The 25,715-nt window shown below is 41.2% G+C and overlaps 2 protein-coding genes across 4 annotated transcripts in view; both read right to left on the reverse strand.

Moving 5' to 3' along the window:
- Window positions 1-13,665, reverse strand: part of gpr68 (G protein-coupled receptor 68) — a 36,815-nt gene extending 23,150 nt beyond the window's left edge. Inside the window, exon 1 of the mRNA XM_033643365.2 lies at window positions 13,522-13,665. The gene's annotated coding sequence lies outside the window, so the exon portion shown is untranslated. The remainder of the gene's footprint in view (window positions 1-13,521) is intronic.
- A 2,813-nt stretch (window positions 13,666-16,478) lies between these two features.
- Window positions 16,479-25,715, reverse strand: part of ccdc88c (coiled-coil and HOOK domain protein 88C) — a 74,277-nt gene continuing 65,040 nt past the window's right edge. For 2 of the 3 annotated variants that reach the window (XM_078174877.1, XM_033642530.2), the window contains exon 31: window positions 16,479-23,282. In XM_078174877.1, the coding sequence (XP_078031003.1) occupies window positions 22,509-23,282 (774 nt within the window). In that variant the 3' untranslated portion in view covers window positions 16,479-22,508. The remainder of the gene's footprint in view (window positions 23,283-25,715) is intronic. The other variant, XR_004502532.2, reaches the window with a different exon arrangement.

The following is a 25,715-nucleotide window of genomic DNA, read 5'->3' on the forward strand; positions in this document are numbered from 1 at the left end:
GATTAAACAAATGAATGTACAGGGAACACTGGGTTAATGAAGTGTGTGCATATGCTCATCTGGAGTTAGGGGCTTAGGACAGAGAGGTGAGAGGGGTAAGTGCCGGAGGAGGGGATATATTTTCAAATTCTGCTTTTTTTTTGTTTGGTTGTTTGTGTAGTTTTTTTGGCTTTTCCACATTTCTGCCAACCAAGCTTTTCAGTCCCCGAAATGGAAGCCCGTCCTCAAATTTGTTTTCTCTTCTATCTTTGATAAGGTCTCCTCTAGCATTGCCAATAACCCTAAGCTGCGCACACAATCCTCAAATCTTACCAAAATTTCAGCCTAACCTTAAACCAAAACCCGAACATTTCCTCATGCCCAAGCCTCAGTTCTCACCCAGAAATAACCAGGAATTATGTTGAGGACAAACAACCATGTCCTGACTATAGAGGATTCTCTTACTGATACTCTCATACAAATATGAAAGAGCACGAAAACAGGAGATGTGGTATAGCACAGGGCAGAGGAGGACACTTGCCGATCAGTGATCCACTGATAACTGAGCAAAGGTGAGTGTGATGGGCCAGAGAGACAGAAGAGACTCCTATGTAAGTGCTTTCACATGTTGTGATGTACAATTTCACAGTTGAAAGATTTCTCAGCTCCACTACTTTATTATTTATTTTTTTTACAAAAATAAAAAATCTGCAAAGGGTCTTAAATATGCATCTCATGGCTTCATGCATGATCATGCTGGTGATGATGCAAAGAAGACTTAGGCTAAAGCGTACAGTTCCCAGACAAAAAGCAACTTTACCACCTAGTACTGCTGGATAAAACTAGTTAAGTAATTTAGGGCAGTTCTATAAGAATAAAAGCTTTATTTCTAACATAATGCAATTTAGGTTGTTTACTATAGAAACTTACAATAAAATACTTGTGCAAATATCATAAAGGTTATTCAAAAAACTGAAGAGACCTCGTGCACAGCCGTGCCTCTCTTCCTGGGTGCCAGCCGGTGCAGGATAAATCAGATGAATCAAAGAAATTAAAGTTCCAGTGCACACCAGAATACTCAGATGAAACTTATTTTATTTACAACTTAACATTACATTTTTAATGTGGGCTGTTAATAAACTAAGTGTCAACCTGAGAATCCTGGTGTGGGCTGGAACTCTAATGTTAAATCATACAGGCTATTGTTATGTGTTTAAAACACACTTTACAACACACTTTACAACGGATGAGCACAAGAGGCAAATTATCATGAGCAAATTTCCCCAAATCCACTACAGAGCAGAACAAAGTAACTTACATTATCCAGACATGCTAATGTTGGCAACATATTTTAGAGTGGACAAACACACAGTTAAATCTGTTCTGTGGGCTTTCGCACTTCTGTGTTTTTAGTTTTGGTAAAACAATATAAAATACATCACCCGTCAAATTCTGTGTACACTGAGTATCTCTCAGAGTATCGTACCTGGACACAGGCAGGGGGTATCAAAAGGTACAGATGACTCCAGCCCAAGGCCAAGGGACAGGCCCATGAAAGGTTGAGCCCTAAATGAGATCAAGTGCAGCAATTTACTTACTGCCTTATATACATATTCACATGATAAATAAATATTCTGTTATCGTTAAAACACATTTCAATGTGCCATCTGATATCTGAAATAGTACAGTCCATCTGATATATGTTAGGTGCACGATGTGCACAGCCCCCACCCCCAATGGATGTGGATGAGGGGCCCACTACTGAAAATGTTGTCCTCATATCCGTATTTCCTAGGTATGGGGTTTAACAAACACTGCTGAGAACCATAGTCATGGTAGCTGTTCCTCCCATGAGCCACAAGGGGCAGCAATGAGCCCATTCTAGCCACACCTGATAGACAAACTTGGACAAGCCACAGATGGTGGTTGATTTGAAAAATGTATGTTGGGTAAACCTCCCAAACTCCAATAAAGAACAACAAAAACCTTTCTATGTGATGCATCTGTCATTAATTTTGTTAGTTCTAAGCTGAGCTAAGTGCTGTAGCTGCAGGTAACACCTGCTACTCCTGTTAGTGATGCCTTGGCTGCTGCAGTTCCCAGGTCTGATGCACTGGCAAAGGCTTTGGTAAACAGAATGTGTGGATGGGTTTTGCTTTCACTGCATAACTATGTTTTACATGTTTTTCAGGCATTCTATCATATGTTATACACCTACTACAGTACATGTTGGACACCTGCAATGCGCGGCTACAGCTTCTACCATACTGTAAGCCAAGCTGTGCGAGTACATATGACCGTATGTCCACAGAGTGATGTACACAGTCCCAGTGCAGAAGTCCAGTTCTCCCAGCAAACAAATAGCCACTGAACATTGATAACTTTAAACTTAATCAATCCTCCAGACACCAGGATCAATAAATAAACAAATTACCATGTGATCGATACCTTGACTTATTTCTCTAAGGCAGCTGGAATGCCATTGCTGCTCTGTGATCGGTGACCCTGACAGTGGTAACCATGTCAACAGCAGCAGGTTGTAAATCAGGCACCAATGAGGGTCCTGTCACTGCTCCAGGGAAGCTGCTGGTACCACAGCTGTTCCTCTAACTCACACTCCACTAGAATTATCTACCATCCAGAGTAGTAAGTATCATCACCACTGTCATCCATGACGTTCCGTCCATGTTATCCTCAGCCCCATTTAATAATCATCTATTTGATGTTACAGTGTTAAACAGTATGATATTAGTGATAGACAAACACATCTGTTCTACATTGCAGGTTTTTCATATTTCACTCTGCATCACAGCATCACTTTTCGTTACTTTCCTACACATTCATTCATTTTCCATTACCACTTACTCGGCTGGGGGTCGCAGGGGTTGGAGCCTATCCCAGCTGACCTTGGGCGAAGGCCGGGGTACACCCTGGACAGGTCACCTGACTATCACAGGGCTGACACATAGAGACAGACAACCAGTCAAGCTCACATTCACACCTACAGGCAATTTAGAGTCACCAATTAACCTGCATGTCTTTGGACTGTGGGAGGAAGCCGGAGTACCTGGAGAAAACCCACGCTGACACAAGGAGAACATGCAAACTCGGCACAGAGGGGCACCCCTACGCCGGGGCTAAGGCCAGGAACCCTCTTGCTATGAGGTGACAATGCTAACCACTGCATTACCGTGCCTGCCCACTTTCCTATTCCCTGAGCTACTTGTAAACTTGAAAGCAAACCATTTGTGTTCGTTTGAATTTAAAAGACAGAGCTGATTATGGACAAAAAAACTGTCACTGTCTGGTACACAGCACACAGCAGTGAACTGTTGCAGTGTTAACTAACTTAAGCTAACGTTAGCATTCAGTTACTCAGTGTAGTTGATGTATTTCTGTTCATGTCAGCGTGGGCAATGTTTAGTATTAAAGCTAATGTCTTATGTTAACTCTAAACTCCATCTTCAAGTGAGGCTGACAGCAAATTTTGACGTACACTGCATCCATTATCCTGTAACGTTAGCTAAAAACGTAATGTCCAGAGTCTTTCTCCAGTCACTGGTTTAGAAAATTGGGCGTAAATGTAAATGTTCATTGTTGACCTTGGAAATAATTTGCAATGTCCAGTTAGTAAAAGTTTAGCAGAACTTTAAGATACATCTTGTGGCTCTCTCAGCAAATGCCTCTAAAATGAGAGACAAATAAAACAAGTTTGAACACCTTAATTTAGCTAAAAGATGCTAAAGTGATGTTCTCTGTGGCCCCTTGATCTATGAGACATATAAATACCTGTATCAGTAGCTGGGCGTCAGATGGGGATCTTGGCACATCATGCACTTTGCTCACTCTCCTTTGTTTCCGTTAATCTCCTACATCATGCTCCCCCAGAATAGTTGAACATGCTAAAGCTGATAGCATTAGCACAGCGTCTATTCAGATTATGTGTAAATGATGAGTAATTTTTAACTACAGCAGAAATGTGACTTGAAGAAGGATCATTGCTTTAACACCATTTTCTCTTTCATAACTTCATGATTCTTCATGACAAAACAAAGTGATTTTCCAAGGGATAAAATGTAACCAGTAAGAAAATAACTTCCTCCCACTTCTCCTCTTGGGAAATCATCTTCATTTTGTCCAGCAGGTTGTAAATCAGCTTTGGTATGTGCTGACAAACGGATGTGATTCATCGTCTACACATCTAGAAAGCAGGATGATGTGCATCTTACTATACTGTTCATCAACCTGTGTCATATCAGTCAAGTAACATGTTCAGTTCAAGTGTAACATGGGCTATAAATACTGTGCTGCTCTGTCCCACTGCATCATCACAGTTCCTGTCAACATCAGCAACAGTTTCGGAATCACGCTCTTAAAGATTTGAGCCACAAATGTCTACATTTTCCCCAAAACAATTTACTTTCCAAAATAAACACCATCTCAGCCCATCCCAGCCTCAGAGCGCTGACAGCTACTTTATCACAGTGCAACTGTAAGATCTGGATCAGACAGGTACAATCAGATTTACTTCCAACTATAAGTAATGTTTCTCATGACTTACTGTAACAGTAAATCAACTGAAATTGTGTTTTTCATCTGTAGCACACAGAGATCAGACCTTGAAGATGACATAAAATATGACTTCATGTGCAATACATTGTCATCTTACTCCATACCCTGCGGTCCTCTGTTTGATAAGTGTGTTCACTCAGCAGTGTTCGGCCATCGCAGCCAGATGAGATGACTGCCTCTGAGGCTGGTGAAACGGTCACTCTAAATCAGATTAATGTGTTACTCAGTTTGCCTCTTTGATACAGACAAGGTTGTACAAAGTCATTGTCTGTTGTTTTGTAAGAGCAGATTTTGTGACACGAGCTACTGACAGACTGACTAGAGTGGAATTCAGCATGAAAAATGGCTGTTGTTGTTATCAGTTTTTTGGGCTGAATTCCATCCTGTTGGCTTCTACTGATATGTTTTAAAGCTAATACAGACATCTTCTAATTTTAGGACTTCCCATTTAAAGCTAATGCCAGTGGGCCCTATGCTTAAGTTTAATACATTTGCATGCAACAAAAGAATAGGATGTGTATTATTTCCTTCCTTAATATCACAGCTGCAACAGTTAACACTTCTAAAAGAGCATTAGACCATGTATGACACATTTAAATCTTACTGTCAAAGTGTGATCACTTTTAAAGATACTAGCAAAACTAAGGGTCTTTGCACACCAAGTCTGTAGGTTTTTTTGCTGAAACTGTTGCATGTTCAAAAATAAATACAACATCATGTTGCGTCAATCACAATTACACACTGACTTTAAAACTTTTATACATCATTTAAGTTTATGGCAAAAGGTTTGATTATTAGCCTTTTTTCCCCATCCATCAAGAGCCTTTAAAAATTTGGAAAATTTGGTGTAACCTGTGGGACACATACATTCATAACAAGAGAGAGGAATGAGGCTCACAGTATCATTTTATAACTCAGAAAGCCTACTTTCAACAGATCAGATAATATTAAGGTGGATGATGATGAGGAGAAAGAGGACCACACACAGAAAGAGAAAGCGACAGTGTGGAGACAGTGAGGGAGAAGAGGTCGGCCCCTTCATGAAGCTGTGGTGCTAAATGCAAGACGCAGGCAAAGAGTGGTGACAGCCAGGGGGGTACCTCCAGTGGAGAAAAGCACAAGAGCAAATGTGTCTTTACATTTTGTCTTATTTAATTCTTGTCACAAATAAGACAATAAACACCAATATGGACTTGGTGTGCAAAGGCCTTAAGAGTTTCGCCATGCTGGCAACTCTGAAGCTGTTCTTAGGCGCAAGGGGGCTTCAAACTAACAGAATCGACTAGCCTACATTTTTGGACTGCATTTATATAGAACTTCTATACATGCTCACAATGACGGCACCAACATGCTGATGTCAGCAGGTAATATTTACCACCTTAGTTAGCATGTTAGCTTACTAACATTTGCTAATTAGAAAACACATACTCCCCAACCTCAGCTGATGGCAGTGTCATTAGCTCTTGTTGTCACCAAGTAGCCTACTGGACAAATTAAAATTTTGATCTGTTCATGGCGTAGAATGACAAGTCAGAGGATCGTCAAAGTCATTACAATTCATCCAGCGGGAAATATAATTGTCAGTCCCACAGCAGCCTTGCTCAAGGTGATAGGCTATGGGCAAATCAAGCAATAAGGCAATACAATATGCAGTGCAGCATGGCTTTATTATGTGTCCATCATAGAGCACAGAAAACTAAATACATTATCCATATACTTCTTCTGCTTCTCACTATCCCCAAATACACAAAGTGAATAAAAATATACTTTGTAAAATGATCATGCCTAGACTGTGAAAAGCAGCAGTAAATGTGATTGGGTGTACTCATGCCTCAGTATCCTCGCATTCCAAACAATCTTATCTGTGGTATTCTCCTAATGAGGATGAAAGCCTATGCAGCTGAGTTTAAATAAGATATGAGCTTTACACAAGCCAACTTCAGTTCATAATAGTCTAGTATCCTGAGTGACAGAGAAGCAACAGGATACTTCAGGTATAATAGAGCTACATTTGGATCTACTGCTGGTTCCTTGCTTGACCCCAAACTCCTGCTACCAGTAGACACACAGAGTATTAACTAAGGTACTCTCCAGGGATTAGCCAGAGACCTGATTGCTTGCTCCCTTTCACCCAGAGACTCTGAACACTTATCGGATAGGAGGAAAATGAAAGAGGCAGAGAGGACGAGGAGAAAAAAACTTAAAAATAACTTGCAAACCATTCTTAATCCTATTGTGTCGTAGAACTTCATTGAGGCCCATTGCAGAATTACCCAAAAGTTTTCATCCAGGGTACCATATGGGAGTTACGTTGCTATTCAGCAGTGATGGATTGGCACTATTACCTGTTAGCACTGCAATAATGAGCTAAATATAACATCCAAACACTCACATTTCATCGAATCATGTGATGGTACTGAAAGCGTTACCTTTGTTGTGAAATAAGAAGTCGCAAAGAAGCCCTGAACCCTGCTAGCTGGATCCTGAAGCCCCAGTGCTGGGTCATTGTACCTTTCTTTGGCCCTGGTGGAGGGAAACCCAGGAAGTTTCATGGTCCCTACTTGCACCTTAAATACCCATCAAGGGTCCTTCTAGGGACCCTGGAACCCCCTTGATGATGGAACTGTGTTGTTAGGAGTCCTTCTAGGGAGCCTGAAACACTCTTGAGAACCCCTGAGACCTTCACTGGGGTCCAAAGGTCTCCAATGGTCATGATGAAGGTCTCCGGGACCTACAAGGGATTTCTGGCATTCTTCTAGGGAGCCTTGGGAGGATCCTAGGAGGCATTTAGCAGGACCCAGAACTCCTTTTGGTTGAGAGACACTATGGTCCTAGTGGAGGTTAGGGTCAGTGGTCTTAAAGGGATAACTAGAAGGACCCTGTCCTTTCCTGTAAACCCCCTGAGGACCCTGGGGATGAGCCACTTTGACCGTGGTATAGGTCGAACAGGTCCTCAAGACTATTCCCAGTCCTTAGAGGGTCCCTTGAAGACCCAGTTCCTTTGTCAAGGTTCATTCTATAAACCCTGGAACCCCCTTGAGCATCTTGCTGTGGTCCGAGGGTGACTCAAGGAGTTTTTGCAGAGGGACCCTAAAACCCTAAAACCTTTGCTATGGCCACAAGGTAGTTCAAAAGCTACTGGAGGAAGTTTGAAGAGTCTTCAAGGTTAGGCAGGCTGTACTCTAGGTAGTCTCATACCCTTTCCACCAACATAGAACCAGTTCTGTTCCATTTCCCACACTTAATTTTGAACAATTCAGAGCATTTCAAGTTGGAATAACAAAAATAGCAGGCCTCTGCTTAACCGAAGTTTAATAGTGTGTAAAGGATGGAGAGGGCAACAAGGGAGAAGTCAAGTGAGAAATGGGGAAAAAAGAGTGTGCAGTGGTCTCATTGATAGTTGGTTTGTGTTTGTCCCTTGTGTATTGCACATGCCCTCTGTTGGTAATACATCCTTGATTAAATTGGTTCCATGCTAAACTGGTTCACTAAAAAGCACCAAGGTTCTGAGAATCCGGAATGGAACCTGTTCAGAACCAGAGATATTTTGGTGGAAAAGGGGTGTCAGAGCTTGAGAAAATCCTAGGAAGCCTTAACAAGATTCAGGGTGTTCTTGTTGGCCTGGTGTAGGGCCACTGTGGTCCTGGTGGAGGTGCCAGGGGTCCCCAAGGAGTTCCAAGTCATTAGAAGGACCCTTGATGACTCACTTTTATCATCAAGGGTCCTTCTAGAGACCTTAAAACCCCCTTGAGGACACCGGGAGACCTCTACCTTGGCCACTGGACTCCCTAGTGGTCCCCAAGCATAGTCAAAAAGGCCTCTTGGACTCCTCTTGAGGCCCCTGGCAGTCCCTGGTCTCCACATTTAGCGCTCCCGCCTTAGCTCGATTCTGTATGTAAAGCCACTGACGTTACAAATAGGCTTTGGCTTTTTCCTGCCTTTCTGCTAATGTCTGCAGAGAGCTGAGATGGCCTTTTCGTGGATGAATGAGGTTAGTGTACACAAAGGGCCCCTGCAGTTGGTCCCTCTGGTGCCCAATGTCTGGGCCTGGACCCAAGGGCAGACTGTAAGGAGATTTAAAAAAGGTGCCTGAATTGAGAATGAAGAGCATACGTCAAAAGTAATTACACTGTGATCAACAGTTATTTATGTGGTTGGAGGTGAGCTGCTGCGGAGTTGTGCTCTAACTGGTGATTGGAAAAACCTCATTATGAGGAAAAATCAATTACACTTACAGTTTATGTTTATGTGTGTTGCTGGTTACAACTCGATTACTTTCTGTTTTATGTTATCTGGCTATAGTTTGATTTTTTTTTAAATTTTTTTAATTAGTATGTGCTGTGACTCATCCTGTTTATGTAAACGGTGAGAGATAAAGCTTTGCAGTGCATAGTAGCACTCTGGCAATAGTGCTCCTCCTCCATTCATGTCAGTACGGCTTACTAGAACCGAGTCAGTCAATGAAAGATATCCTGACAAGAATGTGTCCATATGTGATGGATGATGATTCTAAATACGGACCAATTTAGCAGAGCTGCTGGGCTGAGCCTCTGTTTTTGTGGGCAGAGAGTCAAGGTTTAGTTATGGGAAAATTAGAGTGAATCCCAAATTAATCAGGAAGTAGATTGAGTTGAGTAGTTGAGCTCTTAAGGCCCCCCCCCCCCCCGTGTATTTTGGCATTTTTATGATATTTCATATCTTACTGAGTCATGTCCTGACACTGTTGTTTAACTACCCTGTTCGCCAAATATTTGTTGACAAATAACTTAATTTTGTGCTTGCTAAAACAGGAAGATGACGTATGACTATAGTAGAATCTAAGTCATACATCATTCTCTAAGCTTGTGCAAATGCTCCGTTATAAATACCATAAACACAGTGAACTAGCTCATCAACTTATCTGTATCTTACCATAAATTGTAGCATTACAGCCTTAGTTATATCTCTGTGTAGTTGCTCTCCACCTTAGCTTGTTGTTTATTTTAATAAAGGCATTTGGCAAATCCCACCGGTAGAGATAACACAACACAGCGACTGTCTGTCCTGCTTGCTCTCTTCTTTACCATCTCTTGGCCACAGCGCACTGCAGGAAGGATAGACGTATTGCCAAGGTCCACTGTCTGAAATGCAGTTTTTGGACATGTTCAAAGTTGGCACCGTCCACCAGCATTGGCCTCCAACAGGTCCGGACACTGGGAAGTGCACAAAATTTAACTCAAAAAGTCCAGTTAGAAAAAATAAAATGTATCACAGTGCTGCCTGGGGCGTTGGCGGTGCTGAGCTGAGGCGAGAGCAGCCAGTGTTGGTGGATGGTGCGCCTCCGAATGCCTATAAGGAAAAAGCGGACCTCAGGAACATATCTATCCTTTCTCTGGTGCACTGTAGCCAGTGTGCAGCCATGTGGCTCCCCGATCCCTCGTCACTACACAACTGACAGGTGCGGCAGGAGGAGATGTAAAGAAGAGAACGTGAGAGAGAGAGTTGGTGCGTTGTGCTAGTTGGTGTCTCATTTGTGCTCTGATCAATGAAAACGGTCTCACTCTGAAGTCATCGAAATCCGGCGCGTGGGCAGTGACTTGCAGCGTCAGAAACGGAAGCAAAAAAGGTGTCCTTTAACGCAGCCAGTTGCCCTTATAGTTTAAAGGTGCCTGGCAGCGTCAAGGAGAAACGCAGCGGGACAAAGACGAAATTTAAGGCGGCAGAATCCGAGTAGGGCGTGTGGTGGGGTTGGTGGATGGGTCCAACAAACCACGACTGTTTGCGTCCTGTAAGATTCTAAAGCCAGGCCCTGTTATTTTTTCCTAAACCTAACCACTTCCTTTGTTGCCCAAACCCAACCATGTGTGTTTGTTGTTGAAGGAAAAAAAAAAGTCAATTCACGGTGTTGTGCAGACGTAGTGCATTTATTTTGAAAGAGACTGTTTGTAAAGGTTAAATTTCCTGTGAAAACATAAGTGTATCTAAAAGAGTAGAACTTGACACGGTGTCCCAGAACCTCAACAACCACGGTACCTTCCACGTCGCATGTGGACATGGAAAGTCTATGACCAAAACGTCAATATGTGACGAGGTCAGAGTGAGAATGTGTTGGATAAACAGTAAATTCATCAAAGTGCTGTTTTCCAAACCACTGCAGCTGCAATCTTGTTGCTATGGTTATAGAATAACATTACATCCAACTATTAAACACTCCCCCATTCTCTGTTTAGGACACACTGTTAACCATTAGGCAACCAACTGAAACTTCTCCCGTGTGCCAAGCATGTAGGAGAACGATGGTGGCCGATCCAAAAACGCAAAAAACATAAATGGCCCTATCTAAAGCCTGTGTTTGACTAATCTGTTCTGAGCCACAAAAAACAACAATGAGGAGGACCCGCTCCATCTCTCTTTATAAAGGGCTCATTCTAAAGGCCCTGACACACCAAGCTGACAGTTAGCCAAAGTCAAAGTTGGGTTGTTGTTGAGCATCTGCCATCCTTGTCAGTGCAGTGTGTCCTGTACCTTTGGCCCTCATCGGTGCTAGTTGGCCTTTTTTCCGCCAGTTCCGCATATTGAATAGGTGTTGGCACAGTGGAGGCCGTCAGTGAATTAAATCACTCTGACTGGCAGATCAGCTCAGTGCAGGAAAAGAGAAGCAAGGAATGTACACAAAGAGCTAAAGTCAAGAGGGCGTGAGGTTGAAACAAACTTGTTACATGAGATAAGACTGTTTTTCTTCGTCACTGAGCTCTTAAGCAGAAACACTTGCTGATGGTTTGTGTTACTGTTCACTAGTGCACGGTAAATATGCTCTGTTATTTCAACACTGGATTGTGTTGTTGATGTGCTAACTGGCTATGAGTGTCAGAACAGTATTCCGGTTTCCCTTTTTTAATGACATTACAGACCATCGCCACCTGCTGGTCTGGAGGGGTAAGTCCTCTCACACAGGCGCAGAATGCCATACGCCACTAGTATCGGTTTGGTGTATCTGAGCCTTAAGGTAACAAAAACACAACCATTCTTAGTTTAGGTGATTATACACTAATGAAAACATAGTTATGAATATTATATTCCAGGCCTGCCTGTAGATTCTTCAAATCTTACACACCCAACCTTTATAACAGGATTGTCTCAGAACTCAAAATGGTAACTGAAGTAGTCTATGCACATCAGATAATCGGTAATATTAACTATAAAATAAGCAACCAAAGTATATTAATACAGTATGTGATTCCTTCATTCCTCATGCTGTCATAGTTTTCAGATAGCCTATACTTCCAGAGCATTATCAGATTCCAGAAATTCAGTCAGGACTTTTGGTTTTGGTGTGACACAAGATTTTCAGTGGCCTCATTTGACCTCCCCTATGAAAACTTCTGGGGCCACAGTGTTGAACAAGACATTGTGTAAAGGTAGAGCATGACAAATAAAAATCTAAACTCAAGGTCAGCTTACAAGATTTACCTGAAGCTTTCAACACATCTCATTGATCATAGAAAGCAATTGAACAGTCTGCAAACAAAAGCCCAATCACAGTGAGAATCATGAAAAGAATATAGTCCTTATACTAAAGAGTGTTTAGATTTTGTGTACACAGTTTTGAGCAGCCCCCTTCACATAACACATAATCCTTTGGTCAATGGTTATTAAAGAAATATGGATTTAAAGGCACTTGAGAAGGAAAGGGGAAGTCTGCGTGTAAGATTGAAATGCATCTTTGCACCCATCATATTTCCGACAGAGTTTTGGTCTCATTTGGTTTGATTCAAAGATATGAGTGCTGAGAGTAAAATCTCATTCATCTCCACTGTTTGGTGTGATGGCAAAATCGCAGCAGTGAAGATCTCAAAACTAAAGCCTATCAAACGACTGGACACCAAGTGAGGATATAAGCTTGTTCTGTATTTTGGTTGAAGTCGCTCTTTAAAAATGGTCCAGTAATCCATTCATTTAAAGGTAGGGTCTGGAGGGTTTTCCAGTTGCTGTTTGTAAACACACATTCAAATTTGGCCCCTCCTATCAGGCTCAACCCTCCCGGGTGTACGGAGCCCGGAGGTACGGAAGAAGGCTTCACAGAAGAGGTTCAGGCAAGGCTCACGCTTGGGCACGGCACCTGTGCTCTAGTCTTGCACTGGCTGGGGAAATCTCTGCCCAGAAGGGCAGGAGCTCTGCAAACAGAGTCACCACCACACATGAGTAGAAGCCCATAGGTGATGATTAAGCAGGATTTCATTTGTATATGTCTATATTTTGTTTTGTTTGAAAATCCTCCAGATCCTACCTTTAATCAGTCACTCAGTTACTGTTCCCGTCTCCAATCCGACAAACAGCCACACATTAGCCAGTCAACCTGTGAGTCATTACATTGAAACCCAGAGGGGACTTTACCCTATTATATTTTCATTTTCATATTTTGTATCTGTATAGTTGAATACTACAGGGAAAGCAATGGACCACAACATATTAATATGAGGTACATGCTCCAACACTCCTTTACCAGTCACTGATCCACACATGGTTGCCTTGCTCTATGAATATTACATAAAGCTCTACAGTCAGCTTGTGAAAATAATAATAGCCATATGAAATCTGCAGTAGCTGCAGCTTTTCCTCCCTCAGCTTCACACAATACATGAAGTCCAGTCAGAGTGATGGAAAATGTTCCTGACTCCAACAGTGTTTGTCTCCACACCAGCAGCCCACTGACTGACACCCCTTGATAGTTAAGATAAATAATTAATAACTCTGGACTAAAGAGCCCGTACAGGCATTCTGACTACATTTCACTCTTCACACTGAACGCTCCATAATGATCAGCATTCAACAGGAACCCGCTGTCACTTCAGCTGCCAACACCAAATATCTGATAGAGCTGGTAAAGAAACTCTCTGCAGTTAGTCCGCAAACACACATCAGCGCTACTGTTCAGTAGCCTATTCGGTATTTAAAACATACAGAGATTAAATAAAGACGCTTATTTCTTACCGTATCTCTCCGGTCTGAAGATCTGCATCAAACTGACCGCCAGCTCTGCCTCTCTGTCGCTTACACACAGGCGCGCGTGCTCTCTCTTCCTGAAACACACACACTCTGCCTACACACACTCAGTAAATGCCAGATATGTGTCAAGATGAAAACCACGTTTAAACCACGTGCTGTTTAAAATATATGCCTATATGTCTGGTGATGTAGCCTATTACCATCTCATAAACAGACCTAAACGGAATCTGCGGACTTTTTTTTTTTTTTTTTAAAGTTTTCAGCAGCAGTGATCCAAATAAAAAAATCTGTTAGTTTCTTTTCTTTTTTTCATATGATCTGATAGACAACATGCAAAAGAAATATCAGTGGAGGTGTCAGAATTCTGATTCCCCGCAGACTCCGCGTGGGCCTGTTATAGTATATGACTAATAACTGCCCTCCTACATGGATGCAATAATGTGTAGGAGCCTACGGTGGGCGACAATTCAAAGGAAAAACCAACAGAGTGTGTCAGTGAGGTGTCGCTGGGCCACCGTGGGCTGCCAAAGCAGCTTCAATGCACCTTCTACAAGTGTCTAACGAGAGATGAACATCATTCTTCCAGAAAATAAACTCTGAGCAGGTGTCCAAATTAGTCCAAAATCTCACAAATAAATAAATAAATAAATAAATCTAAGCATGAGCCCAAAGCAAATTCCCACCATAGAAAATTCTGTCTACAAACCAAACGCAAAGTTTTTTTGTTTAATTTACTGGGACTGTTAAAGGGTACCTCTGGTATTTTTCAACCTGGCCCTTATTTCCCATGTTTTTGTGTCCAATTAATAAATGGGAAAAACAATTTTTGAAATTGGCCCAGTATTGAGCAACAGGGCTGCACTTGGCAGCAGCAAAACAGGCTGCAATGTAATCTCTAAGGGCAATTGTGCACCATCAGGTTACTATCCACTAAAAGGGCTTGATTTTGCCACTGACAGGCTCAGATTGTTATTCTAAGTGTCTGACAACATTATGGAAAAGATCTCTACAGAGACAGACATCTTTGTCACAGGGTAAGATCATTTTTATTTAACCAGACGGCCCCCAAATCGCTATTGTCAGACCCACCAGACTTTATCTAACTTACAAAAGCCATCCTGTTGTCATTCCACTGTTCCAACAATCACCATCTCTGGTTTGGTGGAAATAAACCCTGTATACACCCCATAAGACGTGAAAACATGCTGGCTGAATATATGCTAAAATGTTTAGTTAAACTGAGTTTGGTGTGTTTGGTGATAGTGATTTTGGGGCTGTTTCTGGTCAAACTAAAAGGATCTTACTCTTTTACAAAAGGTCTATCTCTGTATGGATCCTTTTCATAATGTCACCGGACACTTTTAATAATAATCTGAGCCTGTCAGTGACAAGCACTTTTGTTGGACTTAAAGTCATGGTGCTCAGTTGCCTGCAGTGATTACATTGCAGCCTGTTTTGCTATTGGATTTATGCTAGACTTTATCTATCTATCTATCTATCTATGTATCTATCTATCTATCTATCTATCTGTCTGTCTTTTCCATTCATTGAGTTATACTGCCATCATCACCATAATGCCTTGTAACTGTATAGTGACCATGTTAGCAAACAGTTGCCCGTTAACACATTCATAGTCTTACACATTGATTAGGAGCAAAAGAGTGCATGTCAACATCACTGGATCACAATCTGTGGCAGCCTGGGATGCTCACGGTGCCTTCAGGTGCTCTGGGAAACATTAGGTTAATCAGTCGTTTTTTTGGTCACATGAAATCATATCAGATACAGTGCTAGTGAAATGTAATCCTGTCAGGTCCTTTAACTTGCGCATTAAAAAGGGTTAGGGTTAACCCTTTGGGAACGAGGGACAGGTGTAAATAATCAAATTCAATTAGCTGCTTCAGTTTCAGAGCCCTTGTATTGTACAAGGTGGATCACTGCAGGGTGGCTACAGGTATCAGACAGTTATGCTTTTTATGACCTTGATAGTTTTTAATCAAATTTAAGATTTATATTTTGGGCAAATCATCCTTTATTTATTCAAGCATTGCTGTGCGTATAAAGGTAGGTAGTATATGTGTGTGTAGAGGCTGGTTTTATAGAGGACTATGGTTATTAGAGTGAGTTAGGTTACTCTACATTTTGCCAAAAGGTAAGTGCAAGTGTAAAGTATTAGGCTCAGTGGTAGGTTTAAAGACACAATGGAAATGTGGACTTTTATATTAGCGATATTTTGAAATTAAAATATGAAATTTATTAAACTTGAATTTTTAGATCTGAATCTGACCATTTAAAATTGAGCAACCTGAATCTGCTTTATTTTTTGAAAATTTTTGAATTTGGATTTTTGAACACTAAAAAAAACAAAACTTAAATTCAGCTTTTGAAATTTCATGTTTTGATTTAAAAACGATTTCAGAACAAATAAATTCAGACACATGGTTTTCAAAATAAAACATTTCAATACTATGAATTCAGTGGCATTTAAATCTCAATAGAAGTATTCAGTCCCTTTTAAAATTCAAATGCTTGCGTCTCATATATGCTTCCATACTCGTCAAGCAGAAAAGCTTGACTCATTTAGACAAAAAGAAATCAAAAGATGGATAAATGAAATTAGCTGAAATATACATGACAATTCAGACCTCACTAATTTACATTTAAGACCATTTCATAACCTTTAAGGCCAAATATTTATAACATTTAATACATTTTTTAAGGACTTTTTAAGGAACTGCTGACACCCTGGGCTCGCTGTCATAACATTATGGTTTACTGGGACACGTAAATAGGACAGCGCCACCAGTAATATAATTCATACTTTAACAGTTGTATGGAAAAAGCCCTACAGCCTGTGAAAGCAGCATCTGACACACCACCTATGAAGAACATTTGTCCTAAAAGAAAGCCACTCAGTTAATGCACCAGCTGACACAATGACATTGAAGTTTATAAATCTTTATTACCAAAAAGCTTTTGGGTGAAATAATATCAATCTCAGTTTCTACTGAATCACACTAGTAGCCTTATTACAGTAGTCACACCACAGCATAGCAGTCAGCGATGCTCATAAAGTGAACTAAAGTTATTCCAGTTGCAGCAGGAAATGTCAGTGACGTCAGCTCTATTTCATCTTCTGCTTTCACTTCCCTCATGTGGCGCTGCAACGTCCTGCAGCGATTTGGTGTCCTTTTTAATCGTCTGGTGCTGAGACCTGCACACAGAGAACACCAAGAGTTCAGGAAATCAGCCTGTTGGTCCCCTGAGCGGGAAGCACCAGAGTCAAGCTGAGGATTTTGGTGTTGTTTTAAGCAGGTTAAGCAGACCAATACAAACAATCTCACCCAAACTGGTGTATAATGGATCCGTAGGACAGGTGGACAGATTGGTCTCCAGCAAAGCGGGCACAGAGACAAGTAGACACACAAGAACACACACTTTTCACAAAGCCAATAACTGATAATGCGAAACACAAGTGTGTGATGGTGTTATTTCCTCTAAAGAAATATTGTTTCTCTGGGTTCAATATGGTTTTCTATTGACGTCAGCAAACTGAAATTGACTGACACACACACACACACACACACACACACACACACACACACACACACACACACACACACAGAAATGGCCTGAGAGGCTTTGGAAACTAATAATGCAGAGATGCTTTAAGTGCAGCACAAACAAGGCAACACACACCAACCCCACAACAGGCAGACAGGTTGCAGCACCATCGACAGCATCAGCCTGCAGTCTACAGTGAGTAATATCATGTTACTTCATCTGCTAACATCTTCTCACTACTAGCATTTTTATTTTTTTTTTTAAAAATCTACAAATCTTGGGACCACATTTTTTTTTACCAGTTTACAGGAATTAATATGGATTTGTTTTTTGGTATCAAACATTTTCAAAGTGAAGCTCCAGACAATTTTACAAAAAGTATCCCCAGTCTCACATCTGCCCAGTTTATAAAATCTAATATCATGTACAAATGTTACAGGTAAAATAATTTAGCTCTTTGCATATTGACATGTGCTTTTTGTTCAGAAGGTGAGCAGTAAGGTTAGTGATGGATTCCAGTCAAATCTTCATTTTCCTTAACTCCAGTGTTACATCTTCTTCCTCCTCATCATCATCATTCTAGTGCTTTTAGGAATGTCTTTACTGTCAGTTGTTAATAATGCAGGAGGGACAGGTTTGTATTTACAGACAGCAGTACAGACAAAAGGTCAGTTCATCAGCATAATCAGCATGAGATTCATTTTTTGTCTCCCATTATCATCATCATCTCTCTCCAAGGCATACTTCAATTCATTTCTCCCACCTCTTCATCCTCCTCTTCCCTCTGTTCAGTGCCCTCTAATAATACACCAAGTATTTCAAAATCCCCCCAACAGTCATCACCAGAAACCATACGTGAAACCATACGTGTGTCTCCAGTAAAACCTCAACTTTGTGTGCGTCTTCCTTTTGTGTTTCAAGTTTCAGACAGGAAGATGAGTGGTAAGATATAAAAACAATCCAGTACTGAGGTCATGTAGTGTGAGATGATGCGTGATTCTCAGTCTTAACTCAATTCTCTTATGTGTGCCCCTGTGTGTGTGTGTGTGTGTGTTTCAGACACATTTCGGTTAAATGTGGCACCATGAGCTACAGTTATAGCTCTACTTGGCCATTTAACTGGACTACTGTCCTTGTCCCAATATACAAGCATGGGACTCCACTACGGTAGGTGGCGATACGCCCCCTGTCAGCTTGTTAGTACTGGACCTTTCTCCAGCTGACCTATTACGTCACAGACCAAACAACTGGTAAGCTACGGTTAGCTAGCGGCAAACTGGTACCATGGTGGACAACTTTACAGCTCTGTACATTTAGTCCGTCCAAAAATGCACAGCTCTGGATGTAGATTTCGCCATGTTGTTACTGGCTTCTTCTTCTGTTATGTATTTAATGCTATTTGACTTCCAGGTCATGGCCAGAGGCCAAAACTGTGGAGCATGCACAGAGCACCTGGGCCAGTTTGGGTCCGCCTAACTGTATACATGCGGGAGTAATTCGACTCCCAGTGGCATTTTCTGGGTGTGTTACTCATTATGAGAAATCTGATTTGGTCCAATTTCAGTTGGACTAACATGTTTTTGAAAAATCCTGTTTTAGTTGGACTAAAAATAAATTGGTTTGCTCTACTGTCATGTAAACGCAGACACTATAAGATTACTGTTGTTACTAAAGTGAGAGAACATCAACCTGCTGTGTGACCAATCTGTTTATCATTCCTTCTTTTCATATTCAAAATGGAATCCAAAATCAGAAAATGTAAAGACAATGTTATGCTAGTCATTAATGAATAAATAAAAAAAACCCTCATGACAGCTTGTTTTTTTTGTACTTCGACTTTATGCTTGAGTCAAAAATAGGAAATGAAAAAATTGACTATGATCCATTATGTCTGATATGTGTGACCAGGTCTTTGCAAAGAATATAAAAACACTAAAGTCTGACAGCCTCTGACAGCTAAAGAAAAAGTGAGCTTTTAGTCTCACATTGTAGGATTTTACTAAGACTGTGGGTTTTACAGGGTCACTATTTGCAAGACTACAACTAGATTCCTCTTGAGATTATTTCCCATCCTGCACCTGGTGGGAAATATTACTCTAAACTCCCTTTAAAAAATATGCCATATTTACCATTTCTTACATGTCCACAAATTTCCCCTTAAGATACTAACAAAGGATGGCCTGCTTCTTCTTTAAAACGCATAATTCTGGATACACAAGATAAAAGTCCTCATATCTCGACAGTATTCTTGTAAATTCAGCATCAAAATAGATAGATTTCTCACTTAACTAAGTGCTGGTTGGTGGATCAGATACACGCACATTTAACACTGACTGTTGTTTACTCAACAACTCCATTTCTCCTCCTTTTCCACAGAACAAGAGAACCAAGACCTGTTCGCATTCTTGCGCCTCCTCAGAGTCCCCTCCATTACTACTGTTGACCCCATTTGCTGCTTCTTGTTTGGTGCTGTAGAGAGCACAGCTATGGGTTGTTGACAATGTTCACATCATTGAACTGCAGTATTTACACGACCTAAGACTAAAGACTTGTAATAACATCAAGATGAAAAAAAGATGGATTTAAGACAGCTTGGACTGAGTTTTATGACCGCCTTACACCAAACAATTGACACCATGGGAGTGCGCACCAACTGAGGTAAATCTCATGATTTTATTCCGACCTTGAAAATTATTTGCGACAGTGGCATTACTTTGTAGCAAATACACTTGGGCGATGGTGCCACCTGATTTAATGTACTGAACAGAGTTTGAACATCAACGTAAGTGTTCTTTTCTTCCAACAAAGTATTTTGGAAAATGTCACGTTAATAGCAGCAGGACGTATAACATCACCATGGATACAGCGAGTTAGACTGTAGGCAGCAACTTTAACCCGTTTTCTATTTGCTACATGTTTATCAAATACAAGACACAAAAAAAGTCGAGGACTTCCTGTTCACACAGATCAAACACATTAAATCAGGGTGTCTACAGGTATCAGAAATTTACATTTAATGCCTTTTAAGACCTTTTGAAGATAATTCTTATCAAATTTAAGACTGATTTTTGGGCAAATCATCTTTCTTATTCAAGTACTGCAGGTAAGTATAAAGGTGAACAGTATAAATGTGATCCCGTGCAGATTTAAGGTTTATGTAGGAATATGGTTATAAAAGTGAGTTAGGTTAATCAATATTGTGTCAACAGATAAGTGCAAGTATAAAGTAATTTCATGACTATAAAGGTCTAATATTCATATAACTAAATGTAAGACATTTTAAGACTTTTTCAGGAATTGCACAATTGTATTAATGATCATGTTCAAATTTGCTCCATGGCCTGTATTTGCATTAACTATTTATGACTTAAGCATAAAATTTCAAGTACAAAAACAAGATAAACAAAAATTTATGAATGAATAAGGAAATAACATTGTTTTTCATTTTTCTGATTTTGGATACTCTATTGAATATGAGTAGAACAAATGATACATGACGTGTTGACCAACATAACGGTGTGTATGCTGGTGTAAAATGTGAGCATGGTGCACCAAAGTCAGAGATTCACCAGAGCCACTTGGACCCATTGTGTAATGAGAACAAAGTCATCTTTACCAACAGAGGAAATTGTCAAACACTTGGTGCATTCGTGCATTATAAAACAAAGCTGATTCATGACATACATATTCTACCATCCAGATTACAGTGGGTCTGGATTCAGTCTGAATCTCTCTCTCTCTCTTCCTCTCTGTTGTGCAGTGCTTACAACTGTCTCGCTAACTTAGCGTGCAGCAGTACACCCAACCAAAACACAGTGGTTTACCCAGTGGTGTGTGTGTGTGCATGTGTGTGAATTACGTCCAGCTCAATGGTCAGCGAAGCCACAACCAACCCCTCAAGGACAATTCCTCTGTGTCTGTATATATCATTATGTGTGTGTACGAATGCGTATGGGTGTGTGTTTGTGAAACTAGTGTTGGCTCAGGCCGAGCAACATTTCCAGTAAAGTATCAGAGTGTTGCATGCTGGGACAGAATCTAAAGATGGAGGGAGAAAGACTGTAATTTAACTGGGAGGAGCACCACCATCTCTGTCCTGTTTATCTATGCGTCCTCCCGTCACTCTGTCCATCTCTATATCTGTCCACTGCTCTCTATCCCAGCATCCCTCAATTTACTCTCACCCTCTATCTCTTCACTTCATTTCTCCTTCACTTGCCTCAACTCTCTTTGCTTACATTCCTCCATTTCCTTCCTTTCTCTCACTGGTCTTTCCCAGTGTTTGATCTAGATAATGAAGGAAAAGGAAGAGGACAAAAAAGGGGGAGAAATCTGATACATTCAGTCGCTCTGGTGCTTCTGGTTGCCTTCACTTTAGTTCAATCACTCATCTTGGTGCCGGCTAATTCCTGCCGTACAGTTCTGCTGAGTTGGTAGCATCCAGGTAAACATTAGCAGGACCGGACAGCGTGTCAGTCAGTAGTCAAAGAGTTCCAGCTCATAGACTAAGCCCATTCTTAGTATTTCGGTCCACAACTATGCATGTAGCACTTGTCCTCTGTTCCTGCAGGCTTTAAGTGTTAGGGATTCTCGAACTTTAGACATCTCAGCTCCCATCTCCATTTCTGTATTTGTTAAAATTAGCACTCTTAAAAAAAATCTGAATCATCATCTGGTTAAAATATCCACTGTTAATTTTTAAAACAGCGAGTAATTACAACACCTTTTTAAAAAATCTCTTTTGGTGGCTCCTTTGCCCCAGAACAAAAAAAAACATCCTGTGGGCCCTGGATTTTTGCTGGATCACAGTAAACACGGTGATAATAAAACAGCAGAGACCAATGATTTCCAGCATTCTTAGAGACCATCTAGTGTTGTGATGTCCACGTCTAAATCCTTAAAAAAAGCAATCAATGATTGAGCTCAAATCTATATCCCATCCTCTTGAGAGAGATTCAGCTTGAGATGAAAAATGCCAAAAGGACACTGACTCTATAGATCCAGTATTTAAGATGTGATGTGATTGTTTGTGTGCAGCTGTTTCACTTTATGAAGCTTCCTGATAGACTGTTTTAATCAGCTGTATTGGCAGGTGACGTGTATGGTATCAGGTTTGGTTACTTGTCTAAAAAAAGTTTGTTCCCGAAAAGACAAACTGAACTCTTTCATGTAGAGATTTGTTTAAAATGTGGCTTTGCTTTCCAGGATTTAGTCTTGTTTCCAGTTGATGTTGTGTATGAGCAAAGCTTAACCGTACACTTCAAGAGTCATAACATTTATCCACAGTACAAAGAGCACAGTCCAGAGACTGATTACTTGTGTCTGAGGGTTTGGACTCAGCCCGTAAAGCTCCAGTATTCCCGTCTTTAGTCACAGCCACACCCATAGACGTTCATTAATGTCAGTGTTTAGACACAGCCGTACTCATACCACACAGTCTGAGGGTCGTTGTTGGGGTCAGGGGAAGCAGGAGTGCTTTTCGGGCGTTCCACAGACCCACACCTCGCTCTGTCACTTTCTTTCTTTAAGTGGGAGGAGTCACCTGACCGCCCCTCCCTTAACACTTCCCCATGCTCTGAGGCTTCATCAGGTCGTGGGGCAGGCACGGCCCTGACAGGGGTTACCATGGCGACCTCTCCACGGTGGTGGTAGGAGGAGGAAGCAGTGGGGCCGTTCCGAGAGACGGGAGTCCTCCCTCTGTCTCTTTCTCTCTCTGCGTATCTCTCCGTTTGCAGATTGAGAGAGGACGAATGGTGAATAGGCGGATTTAGAAAGCTGCTATCTCCATGCTGATTGGTCGGACCCGCCAGCCGAGCTGACAGCGGCCGTTCTCTCCCACTGGCCCCTCCTCCTTGTCTCCTAACGACTGCGTCTGATTGGCCTTCATTTCCACGGAAACTGTCTGGTCCGTTGGAGCGCAGCAAATCAGCTGAGGCTAGGCTGAAAGCTCTGCTCAGTGACTGGCTGCTTCTCTGGGTGACAGGCTGACCTGAGGCTGGGGACTGACCTACAGGCTGGCGAGGTGATGGCTTGACGCTCTGGCCCGGCCTCTGGTTGGATGACTGTACAGTTGGTGTGACATAGCTGGTGGGAGTCACCTGATCTCTGCCAGCTGGAGCTGAGGGGGCGGGACTTCTGGTGAAATAGTCGGTCATCAAGTCCTCCCTGCTTCCTGTGGACACCTAGAGAGAAGAAAAACAAACAAACAAAAACAGAATAAATAGGGAAAATTTTACTCCCCACCAGCATATACTGATTGATCTGACTGATTCACATGCATATGGTATGCTACTTATGTTCCACTGACATGTGCCACTGGCAAGTACCACCTAACACCATGACTGAATCAACTTGTTTGAGGGTCTTGGGTCAAACATTTGCTGTTGGGCCCCATTTGAACCACTAACCCACTTCCTATCCTTTGTGAAGTGTGTATATCCTGTCACCTGCAGGTTCCCAGAGACTGTTACATGTTTGCTGGATAACACTACCTTGCCCCTGGTTTTCTGTGTGTAAAACGGTTTGTGGTTACTTTATTATAGTAAACTTAAAGGGATACTTAATTGATTTTCCACCAGCTTTGTATCACAACAATGTGGGTAGTTTGTGTAGATGAACTGTTGTAAACTCCCTGCTATCTAACCAGTGTCTAGATCTACCTGCTACCTGGAGTTTTGCTGGCTCTTGGGCTGTTGCTCCAACTACAGGTTGTAAATCCACATTTTGGTATTGCCCGCCACCCATACCGTCCCACAGACACAAAAAGTATAGATGGATGATAGTGGATGAAGAGATGGTCTTGTCTCCCTCTCTCTCTCAAACTTAGACCAAACTTAGATGAAATGGTAAAACGAGGCAGTGCTCATCTAATATAAACCAAGATTCTGTTACCACAATGCCTACTTCAGAAATGTATTTCAGTGCTCTGTTCTGCTGTAACAGCAGGACTTTCTGAACAGGAAGTGGGTGCCATACTGCTTCCTGCATACTGAAAAAGTAGGCCAAAAAACTGAGATCAAACGCTGATCAAATATAAACCAAGATGCTGTTACTGCGTTGCCTATTTATCACCTAAAATGTATCAGGAACATATTTGAGCTTACTGTGTTTGTTAGCAGCCAGCCGCCATTGTGTGAAATGGACCAGTTTGCATTATGTCACCCACCGGTGTTTATTGGTCTGGAGCGGCGCTGTGCATTCTGGTAGTTGTATGTTCTTTACCTCTTGAGCAAATGCAAGTGCTACAGCCCTTTTTCTCAGTTTTCTCTGGTGCTATAGCAAAAATGTCAAAATTATTTGCATCTACTGCATAAACAGCCTAGTGTTGTGAAAAGACCATCTTTCCAGCAGTGAAATACTTCTTTGAGTTAGGCATATGGAGCATGTAAACATGACATGAAATACTGTGGGCCCACAGTATTATATATGAATTATTTTTACAATGTTAAATATGCAACATGCACCAGTGATTTGACCATTAATGTTAACTTGAAGCCAGTGGCCATTATGTAAAATGTCATGGAATTTATTTAAATTTTCATTATTCTTCAAGCCAGTAAGAAGTGGTATCTGTTAGTGTAACAGCACTGTATGTTAGGCTATACAGCATAATGTCACCACAACAATGGCATATGCCAGTGAGACATAAGCCCCGTTTCCACCTAACACTTGTAATCCAGTCAAAATTAATGTATATTTTTAAACACTTGAAGATCCACTCATTACTAAAAGTGTACTAATATATGTAAAACTTAACCAAAAATGGGTTCCATTGGAACAATTCCACAACTTTTCACCATGGAAACAGAAAAAATGTGTACTGAACTGAACTGCTTGGTGGAAATGGGGCTTTAGCATATGCCTATGGGAAGTGGTATCTGCTGATTAAACACAAGCAACATGGTGTTTATTAGTGCCATATGCCAGCAGAACAGCAGCAGTGTACAATTAGTCAACAGTAGCAAAACACTAAGAATTGCAATATGCTACTACAGCCAGAGTGGAATACAATTCTCTCTTTCTATGGACTTTTTGCTGTAAAAACAATCATTTCTGATAGAAAGAATGAACTTGCATGTGGCCAGCCTAGATTAATATGTCTGATGTTGGTTGAATATTGTGAAAACTTTGATGTAGGGGTGAGAATCGATGTTTATCATATTCATTTATAATACTGATTTAAACTTGGTGTCATTATTGGAGTCATCCTGGATTTAATATTGTTTTGTCATAGGAATGTGTGTTGTTTAGAGGCAGCTGTGAAGCCTGTTCCCTCTCTGTAGGATCATCAGTAAGAATTATTATGGGTGTTGCAGTTCTTTTTGTGAAACAGGAAATCTGTTTGTACTGAACAGATGGATTACAAATGAGATGTTCACTGACTTACAGTAATATTCTCACACCGATCTCACGTCTGGCTGAGTCTGTGCATATGCAGATGACAGACTGAAATGAAACATCTGATTTGTAGGCAGGAGTCTGCCTCAAAACACTTAGATTAGAGGTGAAAAAAGTACTTTCATTAATTTGAACAATGACTAATAATGACTGACTCAGTCAGATACATCACTTCATGAGCCAGCTGTGTGATCATTGGCAGATGAAACTGCATTTAT

This window comes from Epinephelus lanceolatus, chromosome 15 (assembly GCF_041903045.1).
Source record: "Epinephelus lanceolatus isolate andai-2023 chromosome 15, ASM4190304v1, whole genome shotgun sequence".
NCBI lineage: Eukaryota > Metazoa > Chordata > Actinopteri > Perciformes > Serranidae > Epinephelus > Epinephelus lanceolatus.